General features: G+C 30.8%; 1 protein-coding gene across 1 annotated transcript; it reads right to left on the bottom strand.

Annotated features, from left to right (window-relative positions):
* Positions 1–605: 605 nt before the first annotated feature.
* Positions 606–6,168, bottom strand: LOC100804929 (plastid division protein PDV1). Its single transcript, XM_003543894.4, has 2 exons — positions 5,771–6,168; positions 606–1,556 (listed from the first exon to the last, which is right to left on the bottom strand). The coding sequence occupies exons 1-2, from the start codon at positions 6,110–6,112 to the stop codon at positions 1,044–1,046; spliced, it is 855 nt and encodes a 284-aa protein (XP_003543942.1). The 5' UTR covers positions 6,113–6,168; the 3' UTR covers positions 606–1,043.
* Between the last annotated feature and the right edge of the window lie 9,411 nt (positions 6,169–15,579).

Raw genomic sequence — 15,579 nt, 5'->3', positions numbered from 1 at the left:
AATTTGTTGGATAAATGCCAAGGAAAACGCCAAAATTGGGTCTACATTGCAACATAAAAGTATCCACATAAATAGATTGTAATTTAAAATATATATTTGGTCCCCAAACTTGTTTTTCGATTCTAAATTTATCTCTTATGTTTTAAAAGTTTTAAAATGATCCCTTAAAGAATATTTTTAGTAACATCTTGCATCACTAACGACGTCAAACATGCTTCACCTGTGACTCCTCTGCTGTGGAATGGAACAGTGGTAATGTCATCCTGCCAACAACATTGTTGGAGTCCACCCTGTACGATGCTGATAGATTGAATTTCTTCAACGTGAACCTCGTCCATGGTTACAATCTCTCCATTATCATAAAATCATAGGATTAAACTGATGCTAAAAGCTGCATCTTCACGGGAGTTAGAGGAGCCACAGTTGTCGATTACACACGTTTAATGCAGCCGTTTGGGTTAAAACTAACGGAAGGACAAATGTGTTACTAAAAAATTTTTTAGGGGATCATTTTAGTACTTTTAAAACATACGAGACCAATTTAGAACCAAAAATTAAGTTAGGAAATCAAACATATATTTTAGCCTAAATTGTAACAAGAAAAATGAAGGTACAAGACATTCACATTCCATCAACAAAAGTTGACAAAAATTGCGCAGGAATCTACCACAGATGACACTACCTAGCAGAGAAAGAAGAAACATTTGTGTTAATTTTCAACTAACTCTAAAACTTCAAGCATCTGCACCTCAATAAGGAATCCAGCAAACACAACCTACATCTTGCACCTTTTCAGATCAACTATAATGCCACTTTCAAAATTTTTGGTGGCAAAAAAACCAAGAAGACGAGCTCAAGAGCCTTAGCACAAGTGACACCAAGCTTTGCCTCTGATTTAGCCTATCCTCCCTTCACAACACCAGGTTTCATGCCTTCTTTGTAACCGAGGAAAAAAAAGGACCAAGAGCACAAAAAAGGAGAAAAAAAGAACACACTGAAAACATAACCCACTCATCATTTCATTATGGGATAGAGGTTTAATCCTAACCTCTAGCTAACAATACATCCAAATTACTGGAATGGGCTTCGGATGAAGAACCAACCAATCTCGTTCTTCTCACGGTACTGTTTCTGTGAACAGTATTTTCTTGTCCAAATGGCTGCTCATGATTAGTTACCTGATGTAAATGAAGCAAAGCTATCATGCTAACTGCAACCAATGCAGCATTGCCCACTATTCCACCCATATGATCCAATCCAAGAGATCTCTTCACAAAATTGAAACTTGAGACAAAAATATTGATAAGAATATTAGATCTCTTCACTTTCTCAGTCGCTAAATTCTCAGCAGAACAACAGTTTGGTTGTCCATAGAAAACATCAGGCGCAACAAGGCTGCCTGCATCATGTACATCTCCAATAAAAGCAAGAGCTTCTTCAATGACTTTATACTTTTTACCACGGTGTTCTGCCAGCCTCATTGCAAGAACAATTCTGCTCTGTTCTAAGCGTGCAATTGCGGCATCTCTCTCAACACGCTGCTGGGTTTGAATAGTCTGCAGCCATACAAAAAATAAGTTCCAAATTAGAACAGACTCCCATTAAAATATCATGTAATATAAAGCAAGAAAAAAAATGCTAGAAAAAAAATAAGCCTGCAATTAACTGATTAATAAAACTTCTTAATTTCCTGAAGAAACAAGAGGAAAGACAATGCCTATTGCATGTTCCTGTATTGTTGGTTTATTTTATGCATTAAATTTCTGCCCATTAACCAAACCATAAGCCCTTTCATTACCAAAAAAAAAAAAAAAACATAAGCCTTTTAATTAGTCGACCTTATAACTGTTATACAAACCTGCCTCTCCATGGAACAATGATTTCTTTTTATTATCTTGTCCTGCATTTGGGTCAACTTTTATGAATATGAGGGTTCCATCTCATCTTGACTGATATCGTATTAGGGCCAGTTATTCAAGTGGTTCAAGTCATATCATGTTAGTTAGTTATGTTAGGAGTGTTTATGCCAGGCCTTTTTGTCCACATCATCCCTATTTGATCTTCCCAAATCTCAACAGGCCAAAATGATTCATTTTCTCACCAAAATCTTGCGAGTTTCATAGCCAGATAGTCTTCCTGCATTTCACCATTTTCTAGTCCCTTTTTAAGGAAAAGAAAATTGCCATCAGGTTCAGAGGGCGCCTATTAAGCTTAACAGGTGAAACATAATTACTACCAAGACCCCACCCCCAAAAGCAGCACACATCTCCACACTCACTAGTGAAAACCTTAACCAAGCAGCCACCCTTTGCAAGGTATATCCCGATGTTTTCATTTTCTGGTTTTCACCATGTTTGATTTTACTCCTGGCGGTGTGGGATTCTTGCTCCTACTACTGTTTGAGTTTTATTCCTAAATGGGATATACTGTATTCTGGCTACAGTTAAATTAGATCTATTTGGTGCTTTCCATGTGGATTGCTTCATTTTGGCTCTGCTTCCATCTATTTTGGATGTTTATCTTTGCTTGATTGAGTTCTCTACTTCCCTTACAGCCACAGGCTGCTTTTAGAGCCGATTGGGGACATGTTCTAGCTGAATTCAACTTTATATATTCCCAGCAAGTTTTCAAAGATTTTGGGTTTGTGAAATTCAAAATTGATGCTGCGTTTGCTTGTGTGTGTGTGTGTGTGTGCTTGCACATATGCGTGTGTGCGCACACACATGCGCATACACAAACACATACAGTTAGAGGTTTGGGCCTTGTGGATGATTGTCATTCATCCTATCATGTCTTTTTTTCACAGTTTCACCTTGACTGCACTACACAACATCCTAACTAGCTCTTTAGGGTATGACTGTTTTCCATTTAATCCATCTCATTGTGTTACCTTAAATTTTCCAATAATGACATTATCATTTGTTTCTTTTAGGATGCCTAATTTCTCAGAATTGTATGTCGAGCTATGGTTTACGTAGTCTACATTATATTATTTTCTTTAGAGGTGTTCATTTGTAACAAGCCAATTCATTCAGCTTAATGTGAAGTGTTAGAATATTAGTGTTATGTGGTGTTAGTTGTCTTACTGGGCTATGCTTTTTCCTTAGACCAAGATTAGTAATATAAATAGGAGCATTTGTGATTTATAACATTGCCCTTTTCCTATTATCACTTAACACTTATTAATATATCCCTTATCAGACAACCAACTTAATTTTCCCTATTACCCTGAATTGATTTGTTGAATGCCACAGAAGCAACAATTTGACACTATGAATTCATAACATGGAAGATAACCCATAAATTTGCTCCATATACCATTGGATCTGAATTCAGGACTTAATCCTGCAGTGCCCTTGTCTAACAAGTATGATATGACAGAGATTATACAAGGTCCATTATTCAACCTCAATACATTAACATCAGTGAAATGATGATACTTATGATGCATAATTCAAACATACTAATGTAACAATTATATTATATTATTCATGTAACAATTACTTCAAGCAAAAATTCCATACTGCAACAAACCTTAATTATGTAACAATATGTAATTTATGATTACAATAATAAACAAGGCAGACTTCATCTTGGCTTAATCCTCCAAGACTACAACCAGATGAAAACCACCACTCAACTAATTAGTATTTTTCACAATGAAAATCTTTTACTTTTCCAAAACTCATTAGATTGGGGAGAAAATGAAGATGCAATAAGGCCGGAGATTAAAAAAAAATTTGAACATGTGGATACACACACATGAAAATTCAACCACCATGTGGTATAATTTAAGGGTTAACTATCTTTTTAGTCCTTAAACTTTTTAGAATTTCTATTTTTAGTCCCTAAACTTTTCATTTCTGTTTTTAGTCCATTATCTTTTTTTTCATCCTTATTTTTAGTCCTTTAACTTTTTTTTCGTCCTTACATTTAATCCTTTTAAGGAACTAAAAGTAAGGATGAAAATAAAGTTAAGGGACTAAAAGTCAAGACGGAAAAAAAGTTAAGGGACTAAAAACAGAAGTAAAAGTTTCAGGGACTAAAAACAAAAATTCTAAAAAGTTTAGGGACTAAAAAGATAGCTTACCCATAATTTAATTTTCTAGCAGCTCATTTGACCTATCGGAAACAAAATTCAAATTCATTTTATGCTATTTTCTAACACTTGGATAGCATAAACATAATGTGCAAGTAAGGACAGAAAAAAAGGACGAGTATAGAAAATTCATGGGCCAAAAGAAAGATTGGTAGTTAACATTAACAGAAATTGTAAAGAGGCAAATAACAGATGAAACACTGAAGTAAATGGTCAGAACTGGGAAACCATGACAATAGGTTTCACAGAAGACCCAATCTGTTACAAGGTTCTAACGCTTGAAATTTGAATGAAAACATGACTTTTGAGTTCTCTTCCTTTCTTGCAACAAAATGAAGTGACTTTCAGTCAACTTAAAAATGATTTCTGCTCTGAAGATAAATATCCATAAACACTATCATCGCAGTCAGAAGAACTAAAAGTCCATAAACAGTTTCATTAAAACACATAAAAGTAGGACACAATTTTCATCAAATGGAACCTCACTAATCAAATCTGATTCTAAACATGATTCTTCCTGTTGTTTCCTCAGGTTACACCTTGGGGTCATGTTCATATGAGTCATAGTGTCCAACTCACAACTAAACTGACTCAATAAAGGTACAATAATACACAAACAGTGTATTTCAAAATCCAAATCAAAACTGACACACAATTCAAAGGAAAGGCTCAAAGATACAGTTTAACAAAGTTAATTCCCCATACAATGAATGCTATTTAACAAAAGATCATTGGTGTATGTACTATGTATTGATATAAATTTATTTAAAAAGGTGAAACAGTCCGGCACACATTCACACCCCCACAACTATCTCCTAACTAACAACCCAATAAAGAGCTAAGTTCCCTTAACATCGAATAAAAGGAAACAACTGATCAGAGAGCTCAGCTCCATCACCATCTTTACTTGAACCAGTTGAACTCCAAAAATTGGCTTCTGAATACCAAATACAAGTAAATTAATAATCACGCTCGATTTTTTGGGTGAACTCAAGGTATATCTAGCCCGAGTGTCAGAGACTAATCTCCCATAGTATAGTACTAAAAAATTCATTTAAGGGATTGACATCTCTCAACATACGTTCTTATACATTCTTGTTCTTGTTCTTGCACACACACATGAGCCTGAGATCGAACTCTAACATATGCTTAAGGGACACGTCTCATGCATCTGTATTTATAAACTAGTAATAATCACACACTCATCTTGTGCATCTGTGTTTTTTGTGGCTCAAAGGAAACACTCAAACTCAATCTTAAGTTCCATAAAATAAAAAAAAATTGCACATACCTAATCGTTACAAAATGCGAGAACCAAAAGGTCAAGAACCGGAAACACGAATTAACATCCAAAATTTCACAAGTTTAACACAACAAGCATTCAATTAAAACAGTCTCAAGCCTAATTAGCAGCAAACCGCAAAGAAAATTGTAAGCAAAAAACCGAAAAGCAACACGGACAAAGGAAATTCGAGAAAAGAGGAAGAAAAAAAGAAACACTAATTAACATCCAAAACTTCACCAAATTTTACAACATTTAACACAACAAGCATTCAATTAAAACAGACTCAAGCCTAATTAACAGCAAACCGCAAAGAAAATTATAAGCAAAAAATCGAAAAGCAACACGGACAAAGGAAATTCGAGAAAAGAGAAAGAAAAAAAACTCACATGGAAGAACTCGAGCTGGTCTTCGAGGTTCTCGAGGGCGGTCCGGATGGCGTTGAGGCTCTTGGCTTCGCGGACGGCGGAGTCATCGTCATCGTTGTCGTTATCGGCGACGGCGAGCGGTCTAAAGTCCTTGACGAAAACGAAACCGGAGGAGCGGTCATCGGCAGCGGCGACGGCGGCGTTGGGAAGGTGCGGTGGAGAGTTGTTGAGTTTGAGGGTTTTGACGGAAGTGAGAAAGTGGGATCTGGAGACGGAGTGAATGGCGTCGCTGAGCTTATCGTGGAGGTCCCAAATTTTCTCCATAATCGCTTCGATTTCCTCCATCTGCATATCCCATTTCATCTTCTCCTTTTCGTTTTCTACACAACAAAGAAAGTGACACAATACAATACAGAGACAACATATTTAAACACCCCGCATTTTTTTTTTTTTATGTGCCTCCACTGCCACGAAAGGAATTTTCAATTTTGTGGCGCAACGACACGTCGTTTATGAGACTGGCAGTTACGCTTTCTTTTTTAAAGGCTTAAATAGAATTTTCTTCCTTCTATTTTTTCCAAATCCATAATTTTGAATTTTTTTATTGTAATAAAAAAAATTAAACTTAAGAAATAGGATTTTTTTTCTTTCTATGAAAATTTTTTTGTGATTTTTTTAAAATAAATACTAAACATGAAAAATTAGAATTCTCAATCTAAAATTTTAAAGAAATTAAAAAATTCTTTCGTATAAAAAATTTTAAAGAAATTTTAATTTATTTTATGTACCTAATTGTGAATTTGACACCGAAAAGGAAAATCAAAATATTCACTTATATTTTTTAATTATAAAATTCACTTATTTTTTTTTTAACTAGTAATAAATAAAGGAACTAAAAATTTAAAAGATTTGTAAAGATGAGTTGGGAGGAAAACCTGCAAGAATACGGAAGGATCCTGGGAGAAGAAGAGGAGGTTTTAAGCATAAGAGAGACCAAAAAAGAGAGAAAGTTGTGGGCAAATTTCTCTAGATGGGGCACTTTTAAAAATTATTTTCCCAAATTGAGTAGTTTTGAAAGAATTTACCTAAGGGAGTTGTTTTTTACGTGATCTGCATGGGGCTCTTAGCAAACCGCCATTGGCAATGGCGAATTCGCTGTGCAACGCCCACGTGGCAGGGAAACCGCCATTCGTGTTGGCGAGTTGATGTCAGGTGGAACTCGCCACCTCTCTTGACGAGTCAGCTAGTGGTTTTGAAAACTGCTGGTTTGATTGGCGGTTTGGCTTTGCAGGACGTGCAGGAGAGAGGCAGACCTATATGGTGCAGCTAAGGTGCAGCAGGCTTTGACTGGGTTGGAAATCGCCACTATCACTGGCGTTTTGCTTGTTCAAAAAATTTTTGGACTATAAAGCAATCCAGAAGGTGCTCCCTTATGCATGCATTCGTTTTTTAATTCCTTCCCTTCACTCTTCACTGCATTCATTTCTTCTCCTCTTATTCCTGCTTGCTTCCAGTGCACCCATTTTGTTCTCTTCCTACGGGTTTGTGTTATTGGTAAGCATGTTGTTAACTGAAACTTTTAATTTTTTTTTTTTGTGTGATATATATGTTAAGTATAATTGATATATTAATATTAATTGATAATTTTTTTTTGTGTGATATATATGTTAAGTATAATTGCTTTTCTTAGTACGTATTTGAGGTAAGTTAATTTATTTTTATCTTGTTTGCTATATACTTTTGTGTTATATACATATATGTTAAATTAATTTTAGTAGACATATTAATGTTATTTAGGTTAGATTTTTGTAAGTTGTAAATTATTAGCTGTGTTATATATATATATATATATATATATATATATATATATATATATATATGTTAGGTTAATTTTAGTTAATTTATAAATATTATTTTAAGAATATTAGTTAGGTTAATATACATATGTTAAGTTAGTATTAATTGTGCTTTCGGTTAGTTTTTGATAATATTATTTTGTTTAGATTTTATAAATTAGTATGGTATTATTTGTTTTATATATGTGTAGATTTATATATATATATATATATATATATATATATTACGTTTGTTTAGTTTAGGTGATAATTTTAAATTTTAAGTAGTATCCTAAAATAATAAAATTATTTGTGTTATATATATATGTTATAATTTTATTTTTATTTTTATTCGAATACACGATACGTTCTTAATAATATATATATATATATATATATATATATATATATATATATATATATATATATATATATATTGTTTAATTTTTTGTTTCCATAGTATTTTTTGGATTTATTTTAATTTATTTGTGTAATATATGTAATTTAATTTACATTTTATTTATCGGAAAATAAATTGGTAATTTATTTAAATTTATGTATGTATTTAAATTTTTAATTTTGTTATTTGTATAGTATTTTAGTTAGTATTTTAAGTTTTTAATGTAATTTAATTTATAATTTTGTTAGAATGTTAATATTATTTAGTTTATTTATTTTTAATTTTTATTGGAATATATGATATGTTTTTAATTATATATATATATATTGTTTAAATTTTTGTTTTCATAGTATTTTTTGGATTTATTTTAATTTATTTGTGTAATATATGTAATTTAATTTAAATTTTATTTATCGGAAAATAAATTGGTAATTTATTTAAATTTATGTATGTATTTAAATTTTTAATTTTGTTACTTGTATAGTATTTTAGTTAGTATTTTATGTTTTTTATGTAATTTAATTTATAATTTTGTTAGAATGTTAATATTATTTAGTTTATTTATTTTTAATTTTTATTGGAATATCTGATACGTTTTTAATTATATATATATATATATATATATATATATATATATATATATATATTGTTTAAATTTTTTTTCCATAGTATATTTTGGATTTATTTTAATTTATTTGTGTAATATATGTAATTTAATTTAAATTTTATTTATCGGAAAATAAATTGGTAATTTATTTAAATTTATGTATGTATTTAAATTTTTAATTTTGTTATTTGTATAGTATTTTAGTTAGTATTTTTTGTTTTTTTATGTAATTTAATTTATAATTTTGTTAGAATGTTAATATTATTTAGTTTAAAGATTTTTAATTTTGTATAGTATTTTGTTGTTCAAATTTATGTATTTTGCTATTTAGTGAGATTTTAATTAATTTGTTGTAAGTCAAATTAAATTTTTTTATGTTAAATTTTTGTTGTTAATTTTTTTATTATATTTTATTTTGCAGTATGAATGTCATCTTCGTCGTCGTCTTCTTCATCAAGTATACAAATTAAGTCTGGTACAATAGAAAGACACGTTTTATGGATGCAACCTAAACATGTTTCAGAACATGTTTGGGATGGACAACCAGACACAAAATTGCAAATTGCACATTCGACGAGTTGTCCCAATTTATCAAGGTCAAGAAGAGATACCAGAGGAAATTATTCCTCTGCTTTGACCATCTGGATTTTACTAGATAATGAAGATGAGCTACCTCAAAATAATTTCGTCATTAAATACCGTTCAAGTTGAATGCTCATAAATTTTTAACACACACCAACAAATGATGAAGATCAATCTTATCTAATTAAAAAATTACTATAACTTTATATTAAAATAAATTTCCACACTCAAAATATTTACTTCAAATAATTATGATGTTACAAATTTTAACACACTAACAAAGTATCAACACCAACCTAATCTAATTAAAAATATACTAAATATTTCATATTTACCAAATTTTTTCAGGACTCAAATATTTTCTTTAAATAAATATGATGACAAAATTTTTCTATTTTATACACACAAACAAGCATATAAAATATAAAACTAATTTAATTAAAAAATTATTAAAAACTATAAATTCAAACTGCTCTAAAAATGACTTAAAAATTATTTTATAATACAAATTATTTGACTGAAAATTCCGAACCTCATTCACAAATTTAAGCCTCAAGAAGCAAATTTCAAACCTTATGCGGACAAATTTAAATCTCAAGAACGCTCACACTTTTTGAAAGCTGAAATCTAGTTTTTAATATACACCAACACTGAAGTAATTTAATTAAAAATTTGATGACACAAATCATTTTACTGGAAACTAGTTTTAATTAAAAATTACTTTAAAAAAATTATAATACAAATTATTTTACTGGAAACTATGAAATAAAATAAATTACTTAAAAAAACTAAGAAATAAAAAAATTACTTGAAAGCTGAAATCTAGTTTTAATTAAAAATTACTTAAAAAGATTATCATACAAATTATTTTACTGGAAACTACGAAATAAAATATAAAACTAATTTAATTATAAAATTAATAAAAACTATACATTCAAACTACTATAAAAAATTACTTACATAAAATTATAACACAAATTATTAATTTTGAAACTAGATTCAAATATTTAAGCCTCAAATATGAAACCTTATGCAGATAAATCCCTAAATACTCACAGTTTTGAAAAAAAAAATTATAACACAATTTATAGTAAATTCCATAACCTTATGCGGACAAATCTGAGCAAACAACAACATACTTAAAAAAAATTATAACGCAAATTATTAATTTCGAAACTAAAAACCTGATTCAAATATTTAAGACTAAAGAAGCAAATACGAAACCTTATGCGAAATTCCTAAACACTCACAATTTTAAAAACTGAAATCTGAGTACACAGGCAACGTTGAGATGAATTTCGCGTATATAAAGCCCTTAAATCGCCATTAGCAGTGGCTAATCCTTCTGCCCTAAATCGCTAATGGCAGTTGCAACTTGCCCTTAACTCGCCAATGGCAATTGCAACTCCCCTTTCTCTGAAAAAGCAAGTCTCACTGCTGAAAAACGTGTCTACGGCCTGAAAAAGCAAACCTGCACTGCAAAGCAAGTCTGCACGTCCTGCAAAGCAAAACCGCTAGTCAAACCAGCGGTTTTCGAAACCACTAGCTGACTCGCCAGCAGAGGTGGCGAGTTCCACCTGGCATCAACTCGCCAACACGAATGGCGGTTTCCCTGCTACGTGGGCGTTGCGCAGCGAACTCGCCATTGCCAATGGCGGTTTGCTAAGAGCCCCATGCAGATCACGTAAAAAATAGTCTCCTTAGGTAAATTCTTTCAAAACTACCCCATTTGGGAAAATAGTTTTTAAAAGTGCCCCATCTAAGGAAATTTGCCGAAAGTTGTGCGTATCAGCGGTTATAAAATTGGTATCCAAACTTGTGTAATTATTAACCCTCATGTAACAGAATGAAGTGACTGATAAATTAGAAAAAAAATATGTACTCCAAATAAAATAAAAGGTCAATTCAAGAACTAATTAACTTTTTCATAATATATAGGAACAACTTATGCAGAAGACAAATTAAATAGATAAAACAATGCATTTAAGAAAATATACACAATGGCTGAGACAAGGGAAATTACAAAATTTTAGAGAAGGCAATGCATTTCAATACCAAATAAGGATGGCACGTAAATAGATAAAGCAAGGCTTTTACCCTTGATAAGTTATATCTTTGTCTCCATTACACGGGCTTATTTTGTTTAAACTGTCCAGTTTTCTTTGTTTTTAATTTCAATTTAAATCAAATAATTATAAAAACGGTTCAGGTTGTTGTAAAAAAAATGCTCAGGTTTTTTTAAAAATAACTGAATTAAAAAAAAAATTATCATTTTTTTAAATAGCTGAATTAAAAACAAAGAGATAACATTTTTTATTTTAAAAAATTTACCGAATTAAAAAATTATAACAGTAATATGTTCAATTTGACTCGAAGTAAATATCAAAATCCACATACCTCCCGCAATCAACTTTTTACAAAATCGAATAGGGTTTAATATCATTAATTTGAAATGTTATTAATTGTCGATAAGATAAATAATAAAATCTAAATTAACAATTTGAAATTTTGGATACAAATTAAAATCATAATTTTCTCTTTTTAAATAAAAATTAAAAATCCATTATTAAAAGTTGGTTTAAAATTATGTTGTGCTTCAAATGGTTTTTTTTTTCTTTTAGTTTTGTAAAATTTATTGTTGTTTATATTCTTTATCGACATCCAACATCCAATATTATTTACTTATAGTTTTGATAATATAAGTATACATGATTAAATAAACTAAGATTATACACATAACTAATAAAGGATGTTTTTCCTACTTAATAAGAATATAATAAGATTTTGCTATAAACAAAGAATTCTTGTTTTCTTTATAACTTCAAAAATCATATTTCTGCTAATGCATCACGACACAAACATACACAAGTGGAACGCTGTCAAATACAATTCTTAATTCCTTATATTTTTCAACCAACCAGTATTGAGAAAGTCTAGTAAACTAATAAATAAATAAAAACAAAAAAGAGAAACTGGGATTCACATATATTAGTAGTGATTCATTCACAAGACACATATATTATGTTTGTCTCCCTCATCAAATTAGATGCAGCGAGATATTCAGACTAAATAGAAAAAAAAAACTTTTAATTGATCAAGCTGGTCACTCACTTCATTTTCAAGCTTATTTCTTCATTTTCCTTAGCTAGAGGTCCCTCATTACCCAAATTCACGATTAGAAAGAGTCTTCCTATCAAGACTTTCCATGACGGTTCCTAAGAAATCGTTTTCTAAGATTATTCTCATAGAAATAAGAATGATGACATTCTAAGATGGTCTTCATTGAAAGCTATCTTTGAATTTTTTTTTCTTAAAATAGTTATAAAAAATTGAGAATTTTAAGATAGTTTTCCCAAAAACTATTTTAGAATGCAGTTCTAAGACGATTTTTCAGAGAATTATCTTATAATGACTTTTTTTAATAAAAAAATGAGAATTCTAAGACGATTTTCATAAAAACTATCTTAGAATGTCTACAATCTAAGACAGTTTCTCAAAGAATCGAATTAGAATGTTATTTTTTTAAAAAATTAAAATAAATTGAGCATTCTAAAAACTGTCTTAAAATGTAGATATTTTAAGATGATTTTTCAAAGAATTGTATAAGAATATGTTTTTAAAAAAAAAAATTGAGAATTCTTAAAATGTATTTTTTTTAAAAAAAATTTAAAATAATGAATGATAAAGTCATGAAAGGGACTTTTCCTCAAACAATCATTGATATCTCAACATCATTAATTAATGGTCTTATTTCTGGTGTGTCATAAGGAGTCCACAAGAACTGAAACACATACATTATTATTGTCACATATTTATAATCGAATAAGAAACTGGAAAAAATAGTTAAGTCATGAAAATTAAAAAATGAACTTCATTTATATGTAGTCTATAAAATATGATGCGTATCAACCTCACTGAATTGGTGAGAATATTTGTTTTGGTCCTTCGACGAGACCACCTTTGTACAAGAGGAAATTCGAGTCCTTCTTGTACTTCTTCCATGGATAGGTGATCTATCTTTGGGGTAATACATTTAATGCGGTCTCACGCCCATGGTTGTAGCAACAACAAACATCCACCAATTTCTGTTTGGTTCGACTTCACAGCCCGATCTAGAGCTCAGAAAAAGGATGCTAATACTGCTGCACCCTAACTGTAATGACTTGCCTCAATTAAATTTGATAATAAAAGAAGATACATAAAATAAACTCTTGCACCTGATGTATCTGGCTCAAACAGCTGCCTATGAGCATCATTATGTGAGCTCTAGCATGCTGTGCAATGACAACATCATCAACATCAATGGGAAGTTGCTAAAAATTTTGCTGCAACCAAGTTAGGTAAATCATTTTATCCTTTACATACTTATCAGGTGGAGTTTCCCCTAGTAATGCCTGACAAACAACACGTACATCACTAGTGATGAAACCGGTTACCAGCAATCCATCAATCTTCAAACCCAACTGTAGGGCCACATCATGTAAAGTAATGGTTGCCTCTCCATGTGGAAAATGAAATGTGTGCGTCTCCATTCTCCAACGTTCAACCAACGCACTAACCAAATATTGGTTAATATCAACTTTTCTGACATTTATAACATGACCGAAACCAGCTAAGGTGATTAGACTTTTTGCCCGATTATCTATTTGATCAAAGTGGGTAAAAGCCCAAACAAAAGTATACCTTGGACGAATCATTCTCTCTTGGTCTTCCCACACTTGATTTGAAATATGGTTGTCTTATAAGCACTACAAGGAGCCATCAACTGGCCAGGGTTGTGCATGTGTCATTGGTAAATGGATAGAAGGATGAAAATAAGAATAGAGAAGAATGAAAGGAAGGTGGTGTAAGGTATTGATGGACACAATGTTTTTTTGCAAAAGTAAAACCTTCTAATATATTAACTTGTATAATATTGTTGCACACTTGCTAAAGTCTAATATTACACAACTTAAAGCATGTTGGTCTGTGATTCAAGTTATTATTGAGTAGCATTATTGTTGGCAACATTAGTTATTATTGACTACTTTATTTCTGGCAAGATTCCATGGTATCATACATCATTTCATGTAAGAGACCCTATAAGCATGCTTCATGAGATACCTTCACGAGATAGGAACTGTGAATGGCAAGATTCCACGGTCGCATACATCATTTCATGTGCCTATAAGCATGCTTCACGATATACCAGCTGTGAGTAGCATGTGCATGCTTCTTACACACAAATTTACTTTTATACTATTGATGCATGTGAAACCTTCACGGGTGCAATTTATTGAAGCGTACAAAGCTTGTTTTCAGCATCCTCTTCCTCTTCTGAAGCTACCACGTGCAAACATTAAAACACTGCATGCTCGTATGCTTTTTCAGTCCTAGCTTTTTCATTGCTAGCTTCACGAATCATAAATGGAAGCCATGTGGTAGCTTCATGAGATTAAAACACTGTTGTTTTCAGCTTTTTCATTCTTGCACATTGACTGAACAACACACTACATTAAACAAACTCCAAGTAAAACAAAAATGGTGTAGTTTTTGGCTGTATTTTGCAGCACTTTAACTGCATGCTAATCCCTGCAACCAACGCACACAATATCACTGCATTATCATAAGGAAAACAACATGTTAATCCCTGCATTAAACGCCCAAAATATCACTACATTATGGAATGAAAACAACAATTGCAGATTGACGAAGTCGTGAAGAAACAAACGATTTTGAAGTCGTGTTCCTTCCTATGATTTCACTGTTGGAGTCAACAGCCAAGATTGAATCATGAAAGAATGGATGGCGCGGATTGAAGCATGAAACAATGTTGAATTATTGAAGTCGTGGAAGATCACACGACTTCACTATTCATGCATATTATTTTATATATATCCTGATGACTTTGTTTTTGGTGTATACACATTTCTTATAATTATTATACTTTCACGATATATTGTGTATGTAACATAAATTAGTATTTAGTTATTATTAATTTAGGGTTTAGTTAGATAAATTATTATACGTGTTAAATTAATTTTGTTAAATTATTATTTTATGTTTTAGTATATTAGTGTTTAGTTATTATTAATTTAGGGTTTAGTTAGATAAATTATTATACGTGTTAAATTAATTTTGTTAAATTACTATTTTATGTTTTAGTATATTAGTGTTTACTTATTATTCATTTAGGGTTTAATTAGATAAATTATTATACATGTTAAATTAATTTTGTTAAATTATTATTTTATGTTTGAGTGTATTAGTGTTTAGCTATTATAATTTTTATTGATGGTGGATACATTATGTAGCATGAATTGTTCTAAAACATTGTTCACTTCGATGTAACTTATAAAAGGAGGGTTCGTGGTCACTTATAATTCACATTTACACAATCTTACATCTGTTGCATCTAAACAACTAG

Source organism: Glycine max, chromosome 13 (assembly GCF_000004515.6).
Source record: "Glycine max cultivar Williams 82 chromosome 13, Glycine_max_v4.0, whole genome shotgun sequence".
Classification (NCBI taxonomy): Eukaryota; Viridiplantae; Streptophyta; class Magnoliopsida; order Fabales; family Fabaceae; genus Glycine; species Glycine max.
The sequence above is the reverse complement of the archived record's forward strand: the minus strand, read 5'-3'. Positions and strand labels throughout refer to the sequence as shown.